The sequence below is a fragment of the Tinamus guttatus genome, unplaced genomic scaffold (assembly GCF_059628265.1).
Source record: "Tinamus guttatus ecotype Peru unplaced genomic scaffold, ASM5962826v1 Tinamus_guttatus_pri_ptg000753l, whole genome shotgun sequence".
Classification (NCBI taxonomy): Eukaryota; Metazoa; Chordata; class Aves; order Tinamiformes; family Tinamidae; genus Tinamus; species Tinamus guttatus.
The window spans coordinates 477,782-504,162 of NW_028289287.1; the positions used below are offsets into that span (position 1 = coordinate 477,782).

The 26,381-nt window shown below is 38.4% G+C and overlaps 1 protein-coding gene across 1 annotated transcript in view; it reads left to right on the forward strand.

Annotated features, from left to right (window-relative positions):
• The window catches only part of LOC104572029 (fatty acyl-CoA reductase 1), a 63,792-nt gene extending 37,937 nt beyond the window's left edge, over positions 1-25,855 (forward strand). The window contains exons 4-11 of the mRNA XM_010219167.2: positions 3,848-4,025; positions 5,112-5,156; positions 9,968-10,086; positions 11,435-11,502; positions 17,506-17,677; positions 22,066-22,195; positions 23,918-24,045; positions 25,409-25,855. Of these exons, the coding sequence (XP_010217469.1) occupies positions 3,848-4,025; positions 5,112-5,156; positions 9,968-10,086; positions 11,435-11,502; positions 17,506-17,677; positions 22,066-22,195; positions 23,918-24,045; positions 25,409-25,571 (1,003 nt within the window). The 3' untranslated portion in view covers positions 25,572-25,855. The remainder of the gene's footprint in view (positions 1-3,847; positions 4,026-5,111; positions 5,157-9,967; positions 10,087-11,434; positions 11,503-17,505; positions 17,678-22,065; positions 22,196-23,917; positions 24,046-25,408) is intronic.
• The last annotated feature ends 526 nt before the right edge of the window (positions 25,856-26,381 follow it).

Below are 26,381 nucleotides of genomic sequence, written 5' to 3' on the forward strand. Positions count from 1 at the left end.
GAGAGTCCTATATTGAGTCAGCCCACAGTAAATTTTTACATGAGTGTTTTTGCTGTTAGCATTGGAGTTGTGCTGCTTCTTTCTGTAAGACTCAGTTGTTGTTACCTTAGTAAGGACTGAAATTTTTCAAATTTACTTCTTTATTTCTCCAGCTTCCCAACATAGAGTTTACTTGTTTCAACAATTATGACGAATCAAACCACAATTACATGATGCTGAAACAAGAATAAGCTGTTTTAGAAAAAAACTCGAAAAGTTTTAGAAAAGCTTTCCAGGGGATGCTCACCCTGCAGCTAAAGCTGGGATTGCAGCTGGAGCTGCAGACCTTACCCCATAATACTTGCTTTCCATGACTGAACTGTGTCCACACAACCACCATTCAGTGGGAGCATTCAGGCCTCAGTGGAACAACAAAGAGACTTGTTTAACTGCATTTTCTGAAATACAGAATAATTAGAAAGAATAAAAAAAATCTGCTGACAAAACCCCCCAAGGAAATCTTCCTCTTAGAAGAACTAGATTTGCCAATAGCTGGAACTTTGTTTCTGTTTGCTTTTCTAATAGCATACATGTTAAACTGCTGGTTTCATGGAGCTGTCTGCCATGATTCGAAGATCTTTTATTGAGTTATAAGTGCCAGTTCCGAGTTCAGCAACCTTTTAAGCCCAGTTTGGGCTATTTTTCCCCTAAATGTGAACTTACACGTATCTATAGTGAAACTTATCTTTGTCCCTGCTTGAGCAGCAGGATTGGACCAGATGATCCTAGAGGTCCCTTCCAACCTTAACCATTCTGTGATTCTGTGATTATCTGCTATCTTTTTGTCCACTGGCAAATGATGTCCCTTAGAGTTCATCACAATCAATATTACATTTCATTGTCCAAAAAAGCTTAGCATCATCTGCAAATTTAGAAATGATTAGTGCTAATGGCTCAGATAAAGAGAGTTCAACAAAGAACTGAATGCTAATCAGCAACATGCAGAAGTCTCTGGCTATGGCAGACATTGCAAATTCTATCGCTTCATATAGCACACAAAGAATTCACGTATCATAATTTGAATGTACATCAGAGAGAATGAAGTATAAAGAAAAGGTTGAGTGACAGGTTGCTTTTTTGATTTTTTGTTGCTTTTTTGCATGCTTTTTCAATTTGTTTTTGTTTTTCTTATGTTCTAATGGTACTTCTAGTGAGATAAAAGTCACAGTATGCCCTCCGTTAGAATGTTGCTTTCAAGTGCAAAAAAAGTATAAAAAGGTATATAAAGAGTTTTTCAAAAAGGGGGAAGAAACATGGGTCATGTTTTTCCTCGGTCAGCTTCCATTTGTATGGCAAACAACACTTGTCTTAAAGTGTTCATTTATAAATCTAAAACTGAGGCTGCCATCTATCTTGGCTATGCATCTGCTGCTCAAAACCTTCTCTCAGATATGAATCAGGCCTGGCAAGACTGAATTTGGCTGTGCAGGTTTACATGTTTTGTTGTGCCGTTTGTCTGGCTTCATCTGCTGCCAGTGTGTATTTTTACAGGGTTAATGCATCACAAAACTTTTTAAGTGGAAAATTTTTGGAAATGCATTAAAAGGAATTAGCTCACAAGCTAAATAACAGATCAATTTAACGGTTCATTTAGCCATGCAATTGATATATATGCTTATTATTCTTTCCACAGTTGAAAACACACATAGAATTCCCAGCTATTTCTTTCTCTCTTTCTCTCTTTTTTTTTTCCCTCCTGATCTATCTCTGCTTTCAAGTGTTTTTTTTCTTACCTGCAACGAAAGCCTTTGGCTTAATCGATGTAAACCAAAAGTTGCACTTCTAAGTGCTGTCAGGCCTGTCAGTAGAGGAAACATATAATCTGTCACATTAATTGAGGTTTGTCTTAATCTAAAGCTGAGGGAAATCAGCTTTGAAGAGTGTACTGAGGTAAGGAACAGAGTACTCAGTGCAGTGGGGGCTGCAGCAGAACTAGCTATATTATTACAGAAAATGTAGAAGGTCAGTCATCATTTATAGAAAACAATGTGTCTTGTTAATACAAATTGTAAATATAGAAAATTATATTTTCCTGGGGTAAAATCACTTAGTGCATATGTGACTGTTTAATTTTCATCTCACTTATAGGACAGTGGCAGCAGTAGGCAAAAGCAGTTGCTTTATGATTTAGTGTTTGAAGAATCTTCAAAGTAGGTCACAGAAAATGTTCAAGATGATAATATGGGTAGGTCAAAAAACCTGGTAGAAGGGTATCCCTGAAGCTGGAGCTTGCTCCTTTTAATGACTATTTAAACATAAATAAAGGCCTATTTAGAAGGATAACGGAAAGAAGGAATTTCTTTTATTTGCAGTTCTACACTCCTCTTTTCTTTGTAGGAAACATACAACTCTCGTACAACTTTTTTTGAGAAATATTTCCAGCCACTTCTAGTCAGAGGCATCAGAGAAGCAATGTGGTACCTGAGCTACAAGGTGTTTGCACATTTAAAGTGATCTCATCAAGTAGTTCCAAAACTGTGACAGTCTTGCCCCTATTCCTCTCCTCCTGCCCTTGGCCTCTTTCTAAAATTCAAGGTGACAGTAGGTGAACTGAGGATTAACAGGAAAAGTATCCTTGGAATATCCCTGAGAAGAACAAGCCTATTCAGTCTGACCTGTAAGTCCATTGACTTAATTACAAATTGGATTATAAGGAGTTAACCTTTGATTCGGTGGTGTAACATCAAACTGCTGAAAGCCTGTCCTGGATTGGCAGCTGTGTGCAAGGGCTCTGGAAGTACAGCCAGTTCCTTTCTTCAGGTCTAAGTGTTGACAGGGCCACTGAAGTATTTCTTGTTTGCCAGGGCAGACTTTGAGATTTACATCCTCACTGCAGCACCATAGTGGCAAGGGTGGTGTTTCTAAAGTTATATAGGTACCTATTTCTAATGAGTATCAACATCAGTTAAATACTTGCACACCTTAGGAGAAGACTCAAATCTTTTCTTAACAGCTAACACTGATAGTTTCCCAATTTTCTATGGGAACATCTTTCAGTAAAAGGGAATAACTTTCTTACATTTCTTAGACTAGTGCATAGTACTCAAACAAAACCAGCTTTCCTTGCATGAATAAGGAATATATTTCCATAGATGGACTATTCGATGCACAAGGCACTTTTTTCAGAAAGAAACATGAACACTGCACAGACCTCTCTTAAGCCGTGCTGTTTGTCTGATTAAAGTAGAAATTTGTATCATTGCTTACCTACAAACTGGCAGGTTTATCAAGGACGCTGTGGATAAAGAGTTCTTGCAAAGGTCTTTATAATTAGCGCAACATGAATATCACTTTAGTTACTACTTTTAGCTTTTTTAACTTTTATATGTTACTCAGATGGGTAACTCAGGTTGCTAAGAATTTTCTGGAAATGCAGTAGGGAGTATGTACAGGCTGTTTTGGCTAGTGATGAGGGAGGAAGAGTTCAGTGTTGGAAAGCTCCATCAGACCATGTAGACCATCGCTTATCTATAGATTGAAGTGAAGCATAAGACACTGAAGAGATCTCCTTTACAATAAGATAGCATAGATACCTGTAATTGAGCTAGCCATTATACTGTGGAACTCACGGGGAGTTATTTTGCATTTCCAGGAAAAAAAAATAAAAGTAACCTATCTCTCATATAGCTGTTTCAGGCAAATCGAAATCAGTTACTCCTTGTTTTGTCTTAAATGACTTTGAGTTGCGCAACCTTTGTTTCAGATGAGGATTCCTATCTCACTTCTCCTTTTTGTGGTTTTTGTTTTTGCCTCAGTCCTCTCTCTGTGTGGCAGATGATACTGATATTGTCCTTTTTGCCCTCCTCAGGTGGTTGGATGAATCTATTATTCAGGACATCACACCCAAGCTGCTTGGGGACTGGCCGAACACCTATACTTACACCAAAGCCTTGTCAGAATACCTGATTCAGCAAGAGAAAGGAAACTTGAACATTGCTATCATCAGGCCATCCATTGTGGGAGCTAGCTGGCATGAGCCTTTCCCAGTAAGCACACTTGCTTTTCTTTCTACAACAGTTCCCTACTGAGAGCCCTGTGATGATAGAGTTGCTGTGCTTCCAAGGGGCTGGAACTATTGGTAGCAGGGTTCACTGGAGAAACAGGGGCCTCAGTTTATAGGAAACCAAGTGGGAAAGGTGAGGAGGACCTGTATCTGCACAGAACAGAAAACCTTCTAGTTGAGCTATTAATGAGGTACTGAAGAGCAGCTTAGACCTCAGTGGACGCACACTTACATGGGACTTCTGTGGGTACAAATGTGTTATCCATGGGATTAAATCCAGCTGTACTTTTGGACTAAAATAATTTGGTAGGCTAAATATACTAGTAGTTATAATTTGGTACTGCAGCCAAACTGAAAAGGCAACATAAAGTCACCTTTGTCTTTTGAGCAACTTGAAACATGCCGAAGATGTCTGAGATGTAGCTGAGGCTATGGGCGAACTCACCATCTCAGAAAGACAGAGTAAGTTATGTTCAGTGTCATAAAGCTATTTCAGGTCAGTTTGTTCATGATTGTTTTAATTCCAGCTCTCCCAGAGACAGTCTCCTCAACCTAAAACAGGAGGGATTCAAAAGTCAAGAATGGTATTCCTCTCTTCCTTGCCATAGAAAATAGCTGGAGTAATCAAATCAGCCTTAGTGACATCTGTACAATGTATGTCAGTGGATATATTCCACACTGTGTGCAACAGATATATACCACTGTTTCCAGCAAATGTGACAGACCCAAGATAGCATAGTGGTTTTCAGTGTTTTTAAAGCCAGTATTTATTCATGTAGTAGTTTTCCTAAAAGAAATATCGTTCCTAAAAGAAATATTGACTCCTTTAATAAGCAAATTGCAGACAATATGAGGTGTGTCATACAAGGCATCCTCTTCTTAAAATCACTTAAATACTTTGTACTGGTTTGTTTTCTGACAGCTGTCCCAGGTAGACTGGCATCTATTTTAGCTGTTGTTTCTTTACTTCTTCATCTATACCACAACATTAAAATCCTTTCACCAGGGTGGAGCCTGTGTAAACAACATATTACTGAAAGAAATAGTAATGTGTTTTTTCTTTTTTCAGGGTTGGATTGACAGCTTCAATGGGACAAGTGGAATCTTTGTTGCAGTAGGTGTAGTTACTATTTAAAATGCACTTAAGAAGGGATTTAAGAGCTACTACAGAGTAACTCTAGCTTTCCTATTTAAGCCCCACTCAGAAACTGTGTGGAAAAAAAGGGATCACAGCAGTTTTATGAATATGGGAAAAAGATGTATCTCACACTTGCATGATATCTATACATCTATATGCCTGTGGCACCTTACAGAATGTTTATGCTGCATTCAAAAAGATACTGTACAAGTATTCATGCTGCAAATCAACATCTCTCCTAAAATCTCAGAATACTAGAGTTAAGAAGGTGTTTAAAAATTTATTTACACTCTGCTCCATAAGCATGCCATTATAGTTTTTAGTTAAATCATTATAGTTTTCTTCAAGGTTCCTTACCTCTCAGGAGATGACTCAGGTTTTAAGAAAGAGAATTATTCTGGTGGCTGGATGAAATAAGGCAACCAGGAACATAAGTTTGGAGGAAGTCCTGCACTGGATCCAGGGATGGATCATATACATTTTTTTTCTGTGGAGTCTTGAGAGTACTCATTTGATTAACCATATAACTCTGTGGGAATGAATTGTGTTCATTGTGGTTTCAGTTATCTTTATACATATTTTTGTTATGTTCACTGTAGAACAGTTTATGACTACTTATCGGTAATAAATATTCTGATCCCATTCCCCATGTTCTGTACAGTAATTCTCCCTATGCAGAATACAATCAAATAACTATAACTATCCATTAGATATCAATCAAATAACCATAACTATCCATTAAGACTCCTCCAGTCAAGTGCATGATTCATTATATTCTTGCTTAGCACTGGTGTGAAAAACTACTGAATAAAGTAATAAGGAACGAACTCGCAAAATAACTGAGTATCTTGAGAAAAATGTTTACTGTGAAATTACATCATTTTAAATCATTAAATCATTAAATCATGCATTTTAGCATTTGCAAACAGTAATGTTACATACTCTTTCTCCTGGTTTATATTTATTTCTGAGATACAATCACTGCTTTAACCCTATCTGCCAGTGTATTATGAGGTGTATCTATGGACAAGTATTTTTAAAGTTCGCGTATGCTTTGTCCAACCTGTCTTCTTTGTAAAAGCATAACAATCAGCCTGCTGTGGTATATAACAATATTAGTAGTCTGAAATCATAGAAGAGCAGAATAAAGCTCACTTACATATAAGTAAAGTATGAACAGAAGCTGTAACAGTTACCTCTGGAATCCACAAGTAAATTAGTGGGTGTATTCTAGCTAATGCTTTTATTGAAAAAGACGGGTTTGCTTTTCACAGAGGTTCAAAAACCCCCAAACACATAGTTCAACAACATGTGAACTATTCCTCTCATAGTTTATCTAAAATAAGTTTTATCTTCCAACTTTTTACTCAGTGATAAACATGCTCATAAAGCTTGTACTGCACCTCTTTGCATTAGGCTCAGCATCTTGTACTGTTCTTTGTGTTGTTTCACATCTTGCCATCACCACAAGACAGAGAAATTTTGCACTTCCTTACATTTCCAGAGCGACTGTTTACATTTTCATGTGACAGGCTCTAAGTTGTGTAGAAATATCTGTGAATTTTGACTTTTTATGATTATTCTTCAGCATTAAAAATTGATGTCTGACAAAAGTATGTCAAGCTACAGGTTGGAAAAAAAGATGTTATGAAAAAAGGTTTCATTGCATTGCTTTTTATTCTCTGTGAGTGAGTTACCTAAGTAATAAATTACAGCAGTTAGTTGCCGTACACGGATCACAGGTCCGTACATTATGAAACACAGGGCCAAGTCTGAACACTTTATATAAAAACAGGCCAATCAAATCTTTTGTCACGTAAAAAGTATTTTTAGATCTCCCCCTTCCTTCCTTCCTTCCTTCCTTCCTTCCTTCCTTCCTTCCTTCCTTCCTTCCTTCCTTCCTTCCTTCCTTCCTTCCTTCCTTCCTTCCTTCCTTCCTTCCTTCCTTCCTTCCTTCCTTCCTTCCTTCCTTCCTTCCTTCCTTCCTTCCTTCCTTCCTTCCTTCCTTCCTTCCTTCCTTCCTTCCTTCCTTCCTTCCTTCCTTCCTCCCTCCTTTCCTTCCTCCTTTCCTTCCTCCCTTCTTCCTTTCCTCCCTCCCTCCCTTCCTCCCTCCCTCCCTTCCTCCCTTCTTTCCTTCCTCCCTTCTTCCTTTCCTCCCTCCCTCCCTTCATCCCTTCCTTCCTCCCTTCCTTCCTTCCCTCTTTCTTTTTTCTTACTGCCACCAAGTGAAAAACACTTAATGGCTAAGCATTTGGACATTTTCTCAAGCATTACAGTCTTTTTTTTTTTCAAAAAGCACACAAGCTTGCATATATTTTATAAATTTCACCTTTGCCACCCAAAAAGGTAACTACCTTTTTTTGTTCTTCAAAGTAGAAATTCCTGGCTTCCCTGAATGTAGCAGATAGATAGATAGTATTTATCTACCACCATTTACCAGTTGCTGCTAAACTTACTTGGACTGGTACTACTTTTCTGGAAGTGGAAGATATTTATTACCAATCCTAGGAGCCACTTAGTCTGTGTGCTGAAATAGCGTACTTGTTCTGAATTAATGTGCTTGGATATGGTGTAATGGTAATTTCTTTGTGGCAGTTCAAAAAATAACTCACAAACATCTGAGTTACAGGTTAGTTTGTTTCTCTGGAACATATTGTATTAAAAACAGATGTATGGGTCAACTCTACTTGAAAAGCATATTTACTAGTCAGGTAGCTTTATTAGCCTTAATTAAAGATGGAGAAAGCAGAGGGGAAGCCCTTCCATATGAAAATCCTGACTTTCAGCTTTTAACCAAAACTCATTCCTTATGGAAAACAGTCCTCAAATTCAGTTTTGGTTCAGATATCTTGAGGTTCATCCAGGCAGAATCTGAACTCCAATACTTGTAAAAATTGTAAAAATTCCACAGTAGCTATTTGAGGCTGATCATTTTTGTCCACAAATATAGGTCTTCCAAATATTCATTAAAAACTGGGAATTGCAGTTGCTCCAGCTGCTGTGGGGAGAAGCATTGTTTGCTGACAGAAAAAGAAAAAATGTTTCTTCTGCATTTTGGCATTTTGGGGCATTTTGTCTCACCGATCCATATGAATTGTAAAGACTTTCTTCCCTGCAAGGCAATGTTCAACTGCTTTCAGGCAGAACCATGGTTTAATTCATGTTCTGTGTAGTAACTGGCCCCAGAGCTCTTCAGCTGGGATGCTGTCTAAAAATGTCAGACTCAAAATCTCAGAGAGTTCAGCTAAAGTTGCTTCTACTTCATCTAAGAGAATAAAGTCAACAACTATAAATAAAAGTCAAACCGTACCTGATAAAGAAATACCAAACCTTGCAGGGCATAATTTACCACATTTAAACCTGAAGTGCCTATTAAATGCATAATATTTAATTTTTATTTGATTATGATGCAGTTGTGAATAACAATCACGTTTTGTTCCGAGTCCAAGTAGGTTTGCAGCACAGCCATCAGACATTCCATTTTTAAATCTGGCCTCAAAAAGTCATTTAGGGCACTCATGAAAATGCAGTTGTTGATCAGACCATAGTCTTTAGTGGGCACCTATTTACAGAAGTTGAAAATTCACAGTTGTGCTTGGTTGGCTGCTTTAGTTCCTTTTAATTGCTTGATTTGTTTTGATTTGATTTTTTTTTTCCCCCACAAAGAGCAGGAAGAATAAGAGAATAAGAGAATTGCTCTAGGTGTCCCTGCTTGTTGCAGAGGGGTTGGACTAGATGATCTCCAAAGGTCCCTTCCAACCTTAGTCATTCTGTGATTCTATGATTCTGTGAATTCATAGTGATATAAAAGTTAGAGTTTTTGTGTTTAAACAATATGTCAGTTCCCAAGTTAGGCAGCAAAGATTAATTTGCATGACACAGGTTTAAGAGGACTGCTGCTCACCTTTATTTCAGTCTTTCTACTAGGCTGCACCAGGGATTAGACTTGAATGCTCAGAAATCTGAGCTCATGAAAACTAAATGAATAAGTGGTTAATCAATAAATTAGGAGTGGTACTCCCTCACTCACTGAGTTCTCATCTCCTTCATCCAACTCAAATTCATGGCATTTTATATCCTACATACTGTTTAACTTAGTTGCACTTCTACTGTGCCTTTGGAGCTTCTTATTTATTTGTTTTTTACAACTCCGGCACATTTAATTACTTTCCCCCATTTCATCTCCAATTTCTGTATTTCTGTCTAATCAAGTCTGCCGTGTTGCTGCCATCTGTTCTTTCAAGCTTCTCCCAGGCATTCCTGTGCTTTGGGACTTACAAAGGTGATCATGGAAATCCTTTGATGAAGATTCAAGATTATATATATGTATGTATGCATGTATGTATATATATATATGTGTGTGTGACTATATTTCTGGAGCATGACCCATGACAAACTCACTTCCAACCAAAGTTGAGTCAAAATCTTAATGTTCTTGTCTGCCTGCCTTTTTTCAGTTGTCAATAATTTGTATTTTCACTCATCATCATCTGAGTTTTGTTTTAAATCAAGCAGCAAGGCTGTCAGGGCAGCGGCACATCTTGGCTGTCTTTTTGCACCTAATGGATAAAAATTTGCAGAAGTGGAAGGTGTGTTTAAACTTATCCTGAGAATACAGAACAGAGGGATTCGAATGAGATTCATGTCTATTTTCACTGAAACAAAATAATGTTTTACAGCAGATGAGAGGCTTGGCAAGTACTAAAGTGAAGGTCTGTCCTCACTCAAAGATGAAGAAATATTACCATGGTCTTGATGTCAGTGACTTTTTTTCCTTTGTCATGCAGGCAGGTAAAGGGATCCTGCGATCCGTCATTGCCAATAATGAAGCGGTGGCAGACATGATTCCAGTAGATGTTGTCATCAACCTCACCCTCGCGGCCGGGTGGTACACTGCTGTACACAGGTGGGAAGGTGATCCTCTTTCTCCCAGACTAGCCAATGCGATGATTTTATCTGAGCTGTAGAGGGAACCAGGACATGAGCTAGTCAAACACCTACATGAGAGCTTATCCTTGATTCTCATTTTTCTTCTAATGCTGGCAAGATCTAGAGTAGTAAAAACAATAAAGGCAGACTTTGGGGAATAAGGAAATCTCTAAAGCCGTAGATGGTATCTGGCCTCCATATAGTGTAAGCTCAGTTAACAGGTCTCGTAAAGGTTGTATTTCCAAAGACCAAGAACTTAACAGCTTGCTGCCCCTTCTCAGTAGCCTCCTCTCAGTCAGCTGTGTTGAGTCACTTTACAGCTGGCTTCTGGGGCTTTCCTGGTAAAGATTCCCTGGATGACTTTCTTGGAAAATATTGTATGATGTAAATATATGTGGGGTTGTTTGGTAGGGGAGATGATCTAAAAACTCCATTTGTTGCTTTGTTGAGAAGAGTACCTATAAGGATTTAATTGACACTTAAGGATTTAATATCTTTTTCACATGTGCTTCCGGTGTTGTCCTTTAATCATTTTGTAGGAGGTGCTACATATAGTGACCTAAACACAAGGTTCCTAGAAGAAACTTATAAGGCAGGTCACCAGCTCTTCAGAATTATTTTTCTCATAGTTTCTTTCCCATACATTAGCAACAGACAAAGCAGCACAGACTGTAATGCTTCTGAGAAAAATAAATGCAGCCTCTCCCCTGACCTCTCCATTCCCCTCCTCTACCCCTAGTGGAGTTCCCAGTGTATGTGGACTACGGTCTACCCTACATGTTGTTTTACTAATGCATGTCTTTCATCAAAGTAAGAAACAAAACTAGGATATGCTTAGTTCCAGGCTCAAACAAGGCTTTATATGCTATTAAAACGAGAATTTTGTTTAAATGTATTGATCCATTATTCACTCCTGACAAATGGAGTTAAAATTAGCAAAAATTATATCTGTTAAGTGAATGATTGCGAAATATATAGTGTATCCCTGAGATTGTCCTGGCCCAGTTATACCAAGAGATACTCAGAAACTTGCCAGTATGCACAATTTCCTTTTCTTATGTTTTTTGATAAACGATATATAGGTAATTCATATCAAGCCTCAGCTGTCTTTATTTACTTTACGTGCTTTCCAGAATCTGACTGAATTTTATTTGAACTTTGTGTTTTATACTATAGTTTCATATTTATGAAAAATGAACCCATGCAATTTTTTTTTGATCTGATGTTATTTTTTTCTTGGACTGTTAGCTTTCATGATCCATTAATAAAACTTCAAGTGCTTTCCATCCCACATTAAAAAATACACTTTTTTCTTTTCTTTCCAGACCAAAAAACATGTTGGTGTATAATTGTACAACGGGTGGAATCAACCCTTTCTTCTGGGGAGAAATGGGTAAGATACAAGTTAAAACTAGAGCACAGGAAACCTCAGTGGCATTGTTCGGCTAGGCTTTGAAAGGTGCTGTCTGTATATATAAATGACATTCAGCATCTGCTGTTCACATGGCATGTGGCTATGCCAAAATCAGTCAGTGCAGGCCCTGTGAGCAAAAGATCTTGACTCTGGGCATTCATTCAGGAAGTACTTTCCTGGTTTTCATTGTGGGCATTAATCACATAACAACACAGCAAAGTATGTGCTTTGCTAAACTGAGGTTTTACTGTGCTGGGAAAAAAGAACAGAGAAACAAACACTTAGAAGAAGATACTTTGCATAGCCATGGCTGTTTATTTTCCTTTTCTGCAGTTTGGCTTTTGTTTTTTATCTTGGTTTGAAATCACTTGGGAAATCCTTAGAGTGAATCTTGTATTCTTATAAAGGAAATCTTAATTTTTAAACTAGTGTATTAAGAGAGAATATAGTAGCTTTTCCTCCTTTTTCTGTGCAGAAGACCATAATCAGAAATAAGTTGTGAAAACCTGAGGAGGCAAACATGGAAAATTTGCTTCAAGAACATCATTGATCATCAATTTTGTCAGTGGAGAAGTTGCAATAATTTTCATGGCTGTCTTTATGATTCAAATCTTATGTGCTTCTGAAGTTGAAGCAAAAGAGAAAAGAAATACTGGGATCTATAGTGAAAAGCTGCCACTGAAACGAAGCAGCAGAATTCGTCTCAGCGGTATACTGTGAACTACTACAAACTGTCGATGCATTGAAGTGTAGACACATGGGACCTAATTTGTTTTCTGTGTTATGTGATCATTCACACTTTAACATAGAGAATTCTAGCAAATCATTACAGTGGTGTTTTGGCTCTCAGCCTTTGCTTTGCATTTACCTTTGCATTGTGTGCCTTGCAAGTTGTAAATCAGTACAGAATCAGTTCATAATTGCAGTTTCAGATTAAGGCTAGTGTGAAATTCCCACCAATCCTACCATGAGATTTAATCAAGTGATCTAGCAAGGAAAAGTCTTCATCAATTGGCTGAGCTACAAGAAAATCAAATTAGCTTCCAGAAATATTTCTTATGCAAAATCTAATGTTGTGATTTGACACAGTCTGAGAAAAGAGGCAAGGTTTTATAGATTGTCAAAAAATACAGTCACAGCTTGTACAAGTCAGACATTCCATGGCTTTTTCACAGGGTATAAGTAAGTCTGTCCATAGGCTGCTACTTGAGACTACAGTCACCATAACCGAACCATTTGAGCTTTGCTTATCTAGTTCATGTTCAGTGTAATTTTACTGATAACTATACCAATGTATCAATGTATTATATTCAATCCTACTCTGCTAATAACTGTGAATGTAACAATGAAATCCTCTGAATGCTTGCCTTATCTCGTTGCATCTTGGTAAACATGGCAATCTCAATGCATGAGCCTTTCAGCTTTGTAATTGGCCTGAAGGCAAAATTTTCTCCTTAACTGACACTGGAGTTTTTTCTAGCATGGGTTGTAGCCATGTTTTTCTTGAGACTGGTAGGCTGTAGAGGGTTATTAGTTCTAGTTTCGTGATCCAGAATCAGGATGGAGTATCCAAGAGAAAAATTTTGCCCTTAAAGACATTTCATGGTTTAAGAAATTAGTGTAGGAAAGCTTTATCACATTAGAATGTTATGATGGCATGAAGACCTTTGAATGAAGTTTGAATTCTCAAATCAATCTCTTCTCAAATCACATTTTCACATGGTTCTAAAATTTCCTATATGTGGCAGACTTTCTCAACTCATCCATATTACATTCCCCATCCATCAGAACTTTTATTTCCCCCAGCATGAAGGAAGCTATCTGCTTCAAACATATGGGATACAAAAGATCAATAGGGAGTATTTATTCTAAGTATAATAGATATGGATATTTATATATCCATACATATGGATATATATGGCCAAGCCGGCACTGGATAAATGGTTAATGAGAGTAAGACTGGAAGCTGGTAAGAAAGAATGGGGAGAGATTTAAGTCATCTGGCATGGGCCAGAGCAGTTCAGTGCAAATTAAATGTGGAGCATGCCCAGGGAAGTCCTCAGACTACCAGGTTAAAAATACTTATGCTGGGAATGTAGTCTGACTGTAGGCATGACAATAGAATAGAAATTCAGCAGTGAACATTTCAAATACAAGAGGATGAGATTGGAAGGAAGGAGAAGAAAAAGATATGGAAGGAAATTATTTAGAACTATAAATGTCTAGATAAAGGCTAGAAGAGACAGTGCAGACTACTTTGCTATTTTGCTTGAAACTTTGCTATGAGTTTCAAGTACCTGAGAAAGGTGCTGCTACCATATGGTATCTGTGTATGACTGCTGATTTGAAATAACGACGGCTGCATTGTCCAATGGGAACACAATTCTTTTTTTTTCTTGCTATTATGGCCAAAGATGCCAAAAATAAGAAGAAAATCAGTAGTCTCCTTGTATGTTTCCAAACAGGAACCTTTTCGAACAGGTTACAGATGAAAACTAGACCTGAAATATATTAATATTTGGCTTTGAATAAACTGAAAAAAGCCTCAAATGCTGCAGACAATATCAAAACTATCACAATTCCAAAATGTAAGTGGTTCCTAGTAAAACTGATAGACTCCCATCAGGAGAGGGGGAGATCAAATAGAACTAGGTAAATATTGATAAGCATAAGCATATAACAGTGTGTACATGAACAGGGATTTAAAGTGTCTCTAGTAGAAAGTACTTTAGCGGGAGAAGAAACACAACCCATTGGATTGCTTTACTTATTCATGAGATACTTAGAAGGGCAGTTACGTCCAGCCCTCTCCGAAGTGTGAGTTATCTTTTCCTAAATCAAATAAGCCCCAGCACTGTGTCCAGTGCCTCCACATTGTGACATCTCAATACAACAGCTTGTTGCTGCTCGCAGAGATGGGGGCAGACCTCAGGAGAAGTTGATTTATCCCCATTTCTGATATTTTTTCTTTCCTCAAAAAGTACTAGATGCCAATGGAGGCTGTCAGATGTTCCTGTTTCCCCACAGCTTCTAAATTATCCTTAAGCACCCTTGAGCAAGCCATGGCCATGTAGGGTTTTGTCAAGTTATAATGACAGTGCTTCTAATGGGGAGGGAAGAAAAGTTAATTGGCTCTTTAGACAGACACTGACTCTGCCAAGAGCTGGGCTGGGCTGACAAGTTCCTTCCCAGTAGCCCATCCCAAGCTATTTAACATTGTTAACTATGAAAAAAAAAAGCTATTTAACATTGTTCAGCACTCCCAACCAGGGAAAATGATGTAGCAAAGTTTAAATAGAAGGTCTTTGCTAATAGTCCTTGTCATGACAGAAGAGGATTAGAGAGTGCACGTATGTGCAGCTCTGCCAGCATAACTGAGACAGATGGTAATTGGGGTGATAAATATGTTACTGGGGAGAGTAACTCCTCCTCAGCTGGCAAAGCTGTTGCTGTATTTATCAGTATTCTGATAATCTGTCCCTTGTCCCGTGTTGGCAGCACAGCTGCTTGCTACTGTGCACTGCAGGCTCCTCAGAGTGCTCATTTCAGCATAGCTTCACACTGATGTTTGTCATATCCTTGAAAGGATCATCTGCCTGGGCTAACATTTTTCTGGAGGCAATTGCCAGTCTGCTCCTCAATGCAGTGAGGTCTTGCTCCACTTGGGGTCCTTATTTTCCAATATTCATAGCAGCATGTGTGTGTCTGAGTGTTTTCTGCTGCTGTAGAGTCAGGCCTGCCTGTGCTTAAGCAGAATCCGCTAAGACTGAGGTCTAAACATTGTGAACTCTTGTGAGCTACCTGCCCAGGATGTGTTCCACATATACTGACATCCTGTGACCATGCTTGAAACAATGAAATTATTCTGTTAGTAAATTCCACTTCTGTCTTATTATATAGCAACTGTTTAGACATTTCTATCTTTCTTGTATGTCAATGAACATGCTACAGAACAAAACATCCCCAAACTGTAGTCCACAAGATAACCACATTATTGTAGCATAGCTAGTGTGCCCTCGTGGCCAAAAAGGCCAATGGGATCCTGGGCTGCATTAAGAAGAGCGTCTCCAGCAGGTCGAGGGAGGTGATCCTGCCCCTCTACTCAGCCCTGGTGAGGCCGCATCTGGAGTATTGTGTCCAGTTCTGGGCTCCACAGTACAAGAGGGATGTGGAGCTGCTGGAGAGAGTCCAGCGCAGGGCCACAAGGATGATCAGGGGCCTGGAACATCTGCCCTATGAGGAGAGGCTGAGGGAGCTGGGCCTGTTCAGCCTGGAGAAGAGAAGGCTGAGAGGGGATCTAATCAGTGTATATAAATACCTCAAGGGAGGGAGTGCAGAGGACGGTCATGGTATCTTTTCAGTGGTGGCCACTGATAGGACTAGAGGAAATGGCCGGAAACTGAAACATCAAAAATTCCATAGGAACTTAAGGAAAAATTTCTTAACAGTGAGGGTGACAGAGCACTGGAACAGGCTGCCCAGAGAGGTTGTGGAGTCTCCTTCTCTGGAGATCTTCAAAACCCGCTTGGATGCAGTCCTGTGCCACGTGCTTTAGGTGTCCCTGCGTATGCAGGGGGGTTGGACTAGATGATCTCTAGAGGTCCCTTCCAACCCTAAGCATTCTATGATTCTATGATTCTAGGTGAAACAGAAGGGATGCCAGCTCAAGCCATTCAGATACACAATGAGTTTTAGGAGGACAGGTCTTCAGCCATTAAACTTGCAGCATACCCAACACACAAAAGACCTTGCACTAAAATTAAATTGTACTATTTTTAAAAACCTTTTTGTCTATATTCAGCTATGAAGAAGTGTCTAATGAGCCTCCCACAGCTGTTGTTACTTGTCCTTAGAAGGAGTAAAGCAAAATCAGTATTTCAACCAGCCACAGAGAGGGCCATAAAAATATTGCAGTTGAAATCTCCTTATCTAAGGATGATCTGGATATTTCTTGTGACTTGCAAATTCTCATCTGATTTTCTATTTGTAACACAAGCTTAGAGGGTAAACTGCAGCATGAACAAAGACTGATGCTGTAACTCTCAAATTCATCTGAGAGCTAAGAGCTAAATTAAAAAAAAATAATAAAGGCCACATATTTCTATTCTTTGTTTCGCTTATTAATGTTCAGCAATAGGAGCGTCATCTGTTTACTAGTCGATAAGATGACAATCATATATTCAGCTACTGCAATTCTATTAAGCCTTTCCAATATGCAAATAACCCTACATATTCACATATGGATGCCACTTCTGCTCCACTCTGGTGTTGCAAGATCTCAGAATCAAAGTATTTTGTGCCTTAACAAAAAGTGAATGAAATTATTGTCACCCCATCTGGAGATTTTAGGTTAAGGACAGAGTAGAATTTGCTGCTTCCGTGTATCCAGAGCCCATCTAACAAACAGATTGCAGTATTTGTTGGTATAAATCACATTTGGTTTGAAAGGATATAATGATGCCTTTTTAGAAGCAGCACACTATGCATGTCAGCCCTCAGTTCAGAATAATACTGTCACTTGCTCCTATGAAAATGTGTTTAGAAATAGAAATGTCATCTTTGCCTTATGCCAATAGGTAAAAATTCGCTTTGAATGATCTGAAGCTATGTTAACACTCCTTGATCATCTCCTTGATCTGTTGCAAGGCAAGGCAGACTGTTGTTTCTTGATTTGGGGAGTTTCAGGCTACAGCTATATGATCATTTCCCACTGTACTATGATGTTTTGACAGTGATGTTTATGCCCTCTGATATTAAGTCTAAAACCAGAATATGTTTAAAGTAAGTAATAGGTGGATCAATTTTAATGCAATTTTAATGGAATCGTGTTGTCTAACCTGCTGATTGTATGGTCTCCAGAACTATAAGTTAAACTTATTAAGCACAGTAACTTGGATTTTACTGAAACATGCTGTTATGCTTGTGTCCAACGTTTCTCAAATTAAATTTCTGATTTTAAGCAAAATGTCTGTTCTCTTACAGAACAGTATGTGATGTCCACATTCAAAAGGAACCCACTTGAGCAGGCCTTTAGAACACCCAATGCTCACTTGACATCAAACTACCTGATAAATCAGTATTGGATAACTGTCAGTCATAAAGCTCCAGCCATACTCTATGACTTGTATATGAGACTTACAGGAAGGAAGCCCAGGTAAGAAATGGTATGCCTTCAACCATTTTGATAATTACTAATACTATAGAGAAAAAAAATATATATAAATAAGGTCTGAGAACTTGCTGCATCAGCTTGCAGTCCATAGTCTTCTCCCTTCCTCCAGTCCTTTCCTTTAACTGCATAGCAAGCAAGCATAGTCTAGAATACCCACTTTTTCCATTTTTCAGGGAGCAGCACACATTGTAAACTCAGCTTTACACACTTTGGCAGTTCCCAAGGAAGCAAAAGAGGAATATTAGATCAAAGTTGGTCTCTCTGGTTTTCCTGTGAAAGTTCTTCCGAAGAAATAATGAAGTTAACGTCTGGATAGTAAAGCAGCTGTTACGTCATCCTCATTGCTGTTATGTCATCCTCAGGTGGCCAGTGACAGGACGAGGGGTAACGGGTGTAAGTTGAAACATAGGAAGTTTAATCTCCTTATGAGGAAGAACTTCTTTACTGTGAGGGTGACCGAGCCCTGGAACAGGTTGCCAATAGAGGTTGTAGAGTCTCCGTCTCTGGAGATCTTCAAAACCTGCCTGCCGCCCTGTGCCACATGCTCTAGCGGTCCCTGCTTATGCCGGGGGGGTTGGACTAGGTGGTCTGTAGAGTTCCCTTCCAACCTTAATCATCCTGTGATTCTGCGATTCTGTGATTGCTTATATATAAGCACTGACCTGTTGTTCTCTGTACTGCAAAATTTCAATCACTAAAACATTCTTACGTGAATGCATCAGCATGTCCGAAGTAAAGACTCTAGGCTGTATAAACCCTTGAGATGGAAAGGTTTAGAGCATGACAGCTAATGTTTTTTTCTCATAAATCAGATGCAAAATTAGCAGTTGCTAGCACTGCCCCAAAGCTCTGATATCCAGAAAGACATGATTGCTTATAAGTATGAATAAACTGACTTATATTTACAAGGATGGTTTGCCAATTACAATTTGTATTTGAGCCTTGGCAATGTCATGGCTAGAATAAACACAGGCATGTGTGTCCCATGTGGACAGAATCCTTCTGTAAATAATTGACTTGGCCAACTTCTGACTGCAACTCCTTGCAACCAAAGAGGAGAATTTAATGTGCAGTGGAACAGTATGTCTGCTCTTCTAGTTAGAAAGCTTGCTTCACCAACACTAGAACAGGCAGCAGTAAGTACTAAGCATTACTGTTACACTGGACTTTTCTTTTCATGAAGGTGAACTTCTAACTAATGGACATTGTCTGTAATACTATCTTTGAATTTTAAATAGAGCTCGGCATGAACTCATGTTGAAAAAGATCTGAACTTTTAGATTTGTGACCTGAGGAAAGAGGTTCAACAACAGGATTGGGAGTTCTTCAATTACCCTTTCCTCTTAGAGAGCCAGTAAAGTTCATCCAGGTACTGTTGCAGTGCGGTATAAAGCAGGCATGGTAGCAGATCTTTTTTTTTTTCTCACAGCTACCTAAAAAACAGGTCTTTATGCTCTAAAGGATAGTAAACCACGTTCAAATTAAAAAAAGGATGAATGTTTCACTGAACCTGTTTAAATGTTCACCTTTATTTTTTCACTATACTTTAAACATGAGTCTAGGCTTATCTTTCTTCCCACTTGTCATTCCCATCTGTTGAAGTACAAGCTATTTTTATAGTAGTTTATTGAATTGTCTCCATGACCATATAACAGATTTACAAGCAGTAGGAAGGAATTTCTTTGCCACAAACAAAGCATAGGCCTCAGTTCACTATACTGCTCAGTTCATTATAAGGAAGAGTGTTATCATATAGGATATGTTTTCTGGAAACTTGTTATGGTTTGGCAAATGTTTATTCAGCACAGTCTATGTCTTTCATTAATTTAAGTTTCAAGATAAATCCTCTCCCAGGAATCTTACTCCGAGTGCTAGCTTTTCCACATATATTGCCAGATGCCTAGTGAGGCTGCCCTAGATGACTTCCAGTTATTGCTACATACTTATCCATGGCTTAGAAAATAATATGTTACTAGTAGTCTTTCAAAGGAACCTGTCACACCTGAGAATCTGCTCATGCAAGGCTCAGTGTGGGAGCAAGTAAGGAGATCATTGCTGTAAATAGCTTTCAAGAAGACAAGATGAAGTATAAATACTAAGGCTGTCAGTTGTTTTTTTGTTGTTGTTGTTTTGTATTTTTCCTCTCAGTTCATCCACAATGGATAATGAGATACTCTATAAGAAATTTTTGCCATAACCCTAGAAGGCTGCAGAAAAGCATTTTTCTACCTGGTAATGTTTTTCAGTGCACATTTTTTTAATACAAATTAATTTTAACTTGGTGATGACATTTGGGCTCTAACAGTTAGCATAAAGTACAGTTTTCAAACTGTACCTTTTTAGATGCCTTTGTTTCTGTCTTTTACCAGTACTTTCAGCCATTCAGATATGTTGCTTTCTGTAGGTCTTTACTGATTTGTACAGGCACAGCTCATTTTGCTCGTATTGCCAAGAGGTCACATGGATGGGATTTTTGCTTTCCAATCTGACATCTCCAACAAAAGACATCTCTTACTATTTTTTTCTGACAGATTCCATTTCCCCTAAACACTCTAAAGATACTGACTGCTTTTTAGGAGTGAGTTTGAGGGGCAACCTGAAATCTGTGCACACACATCACAATAAAAGCGTAACTTGCACAGGCCTTGTGCAAGCTAGACACTGGATTTTACCTCCAGAGATAATAGAGTTACCCAGCAACTCCTGTTATGTTTTGGGATGGGAGTTGGGCAACCCATCGAAATACCCATGTACATCTTTTGTGCAAACACAAAACAAACTCTCACATGGAAATCTGCCCCTTTGCACAAAAACGATCATCTTCTGCTCTTCTCACATATTCAATATATCTACTTTGTTTCCCAAGTCCTTAAAATGTAATAAATATTCACGAAGCATTGCCCAATAGTTCTTACCTACTTGGAGACAACCAGGCAGAATAACTGAAGTAATTTTTAAGCAGTTTAGCTAAAGTGCATTCGGTCTATGTACACATAAATATTCGTAATGAAAACACCCTTAATCTGGTTGCCTACTTCTAAAATGAAGGCTGCTTTAATTCTGAGTAGGATTGTCTGTATAAGGTTTCCTGCGCTTTAAATTCACTTTGAGTAAGCTGCACAGTTCTCCTCGGAATTGATGTACTCACTCTGTCTTTTTTTGCTGTGCTTAGTGCTTATTGTAGTGGCAGTTGCATCTGTGCAGCGCAAGGCCAGTCTGGCACCATTCTTCTGCAGACTGCCTTCTTTTATTTGTCACATTGACTTTGCTTCCCTCTGGGCAGCTCAAAATTACTCATGAAAACAACTTTGTATTCCACAGAAATCATCCTTTTAATACTTTCTCTTGCCCTTATCCATTCTGAGAGAACATGGTGTATTCTCAGAATTGCTCAAGCACTGCACATCATTTGGTACAAGAGGCCTTTTGTCTTCATGACCATTGAGATAGCTGTAAAACAATCCTGTGATTCTGTGACAGCAATACTGTCATTTTCTTTCATATAAAAATGCATTATGGAAAAGCACAAGATAAATGAGAAACTTGAGCCTCTATTTCCAAATTCCTTGTTTAGATGCCATATCCCTGGCATACCATTTTTTCAGGCCACTCACGCTCCAGAAAGATGTTCATACAGTTCCAAAACTAAGCATCTACAGGCTGATAATTTGCAGATCATTTAGAATCCCTCACTGGATGAACATGCTGTCAAACCTTCCTCCACACTGACACTACAGAAGGACAGGACTGCTCCTTAAGGAAAAAAAATATATATATATATTGTTATATATTGATCAAAGAAGCCCAGAGACACACACACACACACAAGAAAAACATTTTCTGAAAACCAAAGTTCAGAATGAGACTTCATGGCCTGTCCATGCAGCCTCTGAATTGGAGCTATTAAATGCAAAATCAGAGCCTCATGGTGGCAGTCAGCTCAGGTATGAGAAGTGCATTTGTGCAGTGGTTCGACTCCACAGTGGACCTTTATAAATTTTCAATCTGCTTTTCAGATTTCACTTCACAGTACTGCACGGTGTAGGTTTATTTTTTGGGTTCTTACCCTTGCTTCGTTCATGCAAGGAAATTAGGGTTCAGTTTTGCTCTATGAGGTGCAATTTTTCTTCCATGTTGAAGTCAACAATAAAAGCTCTATGATCAAGAATCTCAACTGGCAGAGTTAGATCCTTGCTGAGCAAGTTCTCAGCCTAGTGAGCTGAGCAAGTTCTCAGCCTAATGAGCATCAGTGAAGTGCTTTGCTGGAGTTACAGTTCTTATTCATCTGAACTGGTGAAAGCACTTATGGATCAAAACTCCAGCAAAGATCAAATGTCGTATTTGTCGCTGACAATCCTTCTCTGTTTCAGAATGATGAAGATAATCAATCGACTGCACAAGTCTTTGATGCTCCTGCAGTATTTCTCCACCCAGTCCTGGGACTGGTCTTCTGATAATATGAATATGTTAATGAGTCATCTTAACCCAGAGGACAAAAAGGTGAGCACATCCTGTACAGACTGCTAAACTGAAGTTCTGTTCAGCTCCAGCAATCATTTTTGGTGCATAGTTAAGCCTTCAAATGTCTAGATGACTGAAATTAACCTCAGAGAGAAATAATGCGTTCCTCCTTGTTTTATTAAATAGTAAATCAGGAACAATCTTTTGTAGGAAGGATTTTCTTCTGAGGTGTATTGAAGAAACAGATGAAAGAACAACTTTCCAACTAATACAGCAATGCTTTGTCTTTAGCTTTCCGATTTCTATTTGGCATATAAACAATCTAGATTTGTTTCCACAGACAAAATAGATTGTATGAGTATGACTTTATATTCTCTAAGATCCAGTTGTAACACAACCTTTGTTTTGGAGAAGCTAAAGGCATCATAAGCAATGCTGTCTTATTACTTTCTTCATATCACAGCTCCAGACTCTGAGTATCTCAGGTATCTCTCACTTAATGGAAGGATATGACTATGTTATCTAATGTCCTGTACAGATACCCCACAAAGAGAATATCAACAGTAATGCAAGGATTTGTGCTAAGGTAGTTTTGTTGTAATCAATTGGTCATTGAACTCTCTATAGCATTCCCAATATTTTCTCACCCTAGTTTTCTGTGTGTCTCACTTTTGGAAAACTAGGGAGATACTTTACAACATCACTTTCTCCTCTCTCTCTCTGGCAGTCCCTGACTTTTGGTGGGTGACCTGTAACTGAAGGACTGACAGAACACAAAGACTAGGAGAATTTTGTGATATGTACTGAATCCTATGCTGTCACTGCTACATTGAAGCAGTACTCAAACAAGATAGTCTACGAGCAGTACAGATGTCCATACATATTGGATAGACACATCAGGATCTGCATGGTAGCTAATCTTCTGTTTTTGACGCAGTTAGGCAACTGCTCCTTGCTCATTTGTTGTTATTTTGATACCAAAGCTCTTGCACCAAATCAAACAGGAAGGTATTTTCCAAGTATCTCCCCTTTCAAGCCATTGTAAGTAAGAAATTTTGTTCACCTGCATTCATTGATTAAAAAAAAAAAAAACTATACAAAAGCACTTCCTCCCTACAACTCAAGTTACTTCTTTAATAGAAAAACAACCACCTAAGAACATTGTTATTTTTTTTTCCAGTACCAACATTTGAAACTAACTAGTGTCATTAGCTCTGCAATAAGATTTCTCAATGCCAAAAAAGAGTAACCCATTCTTTAGATACCTTGGATTTCTATCAATCTAAATGATGAGAGGACAAAATAACAACTGATGCAAAGGGATTTCTTGATTAAATGTCCACTTCATTTATTTACACTCAAAGATAATTCTAATGACACATCAAAAAACTACAAGGCAGCTTGCATTAGCGGAATGACATTTTTCTTCCACGCTGGGTAAAGGCATATATATGTATTGTATATGCATATTTTTATGTACAAGTGGCCACCTGAAACAAAAATCTATCTTTATTTCCTCTAGCTAAAACCACATTTCTGCTTGTTTTGCCCAAATGCACAATTGGACAAGAAAGGAATGAACATTAATCCACAGATTTGAAGTACAGCTTGTTAGTGCCCATCTCTTCTTTGGAACTTGGTGGCCTTGAAAATTTAGTAGAGGGGACTTACTAAGAGCAGAGGACAAGGAAGAATTGGTGCTTAATGTGTATGTTTTGAATTCTGGCTTTTGAACACTGCTGTTTGTCTTTTAAATCCCAGTTGTACAACTTTGATGTTCGCCAGCTGCATTGGTCAGAGTACATTGAAAGCTACTGCCTCGGTGCTAAGAAGTACTTACTAAATGAGGACATGTCTGGGATTCCAGCAGCAAAGCAGCACTTAAGAAAGTAAGTATTCCCAGTGACAAGAACAGTTTCCAGCTACCTTGAATGGCTCTTGAGAAAAATTACTGTTTATATTGCAACATGATGGCGTTGAATAATATGCAAGATAAACACATCACGGCTCCTTTCTTATGGCAGAGAGTTGATTCTGTATTTAATTTTCCATCCTGTGAATATGGAACTTACTGTAAACTTAACAATCGGAGGCTAGATATTGTGCCTTTACAGAAGATGTCCAAATAATTAAGTTAGCGAGTTACAGAAGAGAAGTCCATGAATGCAGGAGTTCCAGGTCTTTCAAAATTACCATAGATAAATGAAAGTCAGATTTAGAATTTATTAAGATCCCAAATGCTTTTAGGAATTTGAAGGGATTGCATAAAAACTTTACGCATAGATGGTATTTTAAATTTCACTTTAAAGCTGAACTTTCTAATCATTTAGGGGAGGATATGCAGATGAGTAAAAGGAGATACCCTCTCTCCACTTCAGTTAAATACCATGCTCTTCCTGTCTTCTTCAACCCTTTTGCTGAGAAGTATAGGCAAGAGGAGAAAGAGAAATTGTTGTTCGGAGCTAGCCTGATAGCTTGTTTTAAGAAAACCATAGCTGTGCACTGTAAATACTAGAAGAATAAATGTAGTTGCCTAAACGAAGGAATCCTAAACACTTTCCTAGTCATTTTTAAAAGATTTATAAACCTTCTGTAACAATGGCCTCATAAGCGCAAGTAGGTAGTACAATGTTAGTGTTAAATAAAGGACTCTTACAAATATCGTACCATTCTTGGGCTCACTAGATATGAAGCCATTGGTCAGACACTGGATAAGTAAGAGTTACAGAGAACTGGTGAAACTGTAGAAAGAAAGACAACTATCATTTTGAAGACTCAATAACTTAATTTAAATACACAATTAAAAAAAAATGCAGTACTGCAAAAGTGAAGGCCATTATTGATTATTTGAACCCAGCATTAGAGGTGAGATTTAACCCACCAGGAAAGCTTTTTCATCAGCACCAGCAAAAATTCTCCAGCTATGCTACAGCCTCCATTCTACATAATCAAAAGTAATCAGTATACCCAAATAAGATAGGACATGTTGGACATTTCGTTGTCTGTCATGTAGGTTTCACTTCTCACTATGAACTCAACAGGCTTGGACTGCCTTCCTGGCAGGATGGTACTGTGGGACAGAAGACATTCTATGCTTAGTGTCTTTACTAAAATAGGAATGACAAAGCACTGAAGGACCTTATAAAATGGATTTCTTACAAAATTATCTGCAGTAAATGAAACAATGATGTGGTACATTTTTGGGGTAGCTTTTTTGTCCTCCTCCATAACATGCATCTCTCTCTTTCCCAGGCTGAGGAATATTCGATATGCATTCAACACCACACTCCTAGTGATCATTTGGCGCATTTTCATTGCAAGGTCACAGATGGCTCGAAACATCTGGTACTTTGTGGTGAGCCTCTGCTATAAGTTCCTTTCCTACTTCAGGGCATCCAGTACCCTCAGGCACTGAAGCAGTCTCTTGGCATCCAGCCTCTTCCAGAAGGACCTCCACCTCCTCTAATCCTCAATTGTGGGCATCCAGGCCTGAAAGCAGCAGAAAAATCGATTCCCTCCAACAGCAGCCTGCATTTATTGTGCACTGTTATATGTTCACCTTTTTAATTTTAACTAATGCTTTAATACATGGTGGTCTTTCTTCCATAGGATGAGGCCAATCTTTAAAGCCATAACTGAAGCTGTAGGAGCAGGTCAAGCTGGAATCTTTCATCCAGAGTCAGATGCACAAGCATATGGATTAACCAAAGTCATTGTCTTCCCATGCACTTGCCTAGGCTATCTTAATCTCACTTTCCCCCTTAAATGAGGCAAAGTTCAGGGCATAGAAACTCAGAAGGGGTACAATCAGAGAAGAAACAGCTGAGGAAATTAACCTATGAGAGGTCTTCCTAAAGAGGCTATTCCTTCATTCTTATTCAGTGAAATGATACCTTGTTGAAAGTCATGATTTCATTGTCTGTCTTTCAAAACTTAGAGAAAAAAAAAGCAAAATCACTTATAATAGGCCAGTGAACACACAAAACATTTTTTTTCAGATTTTGCTTTATGTTGCTATGGATACTTGCAGTATCAGACTGATACTTTCAAGCCATAATTGAAGAGATGCATAGAATTCATGTACCTATCTTAACTGTGCTCACTCACAAGCTGCTTTATTATGGAAAGGCATTATTTACTCCATAAAAGAGAAAAGCTTGTGGTTAAGCTTGCAGTTTTTCTTCTATTATAAAGCCCCATTTTTTGTATTTATCATTTTTGCTTG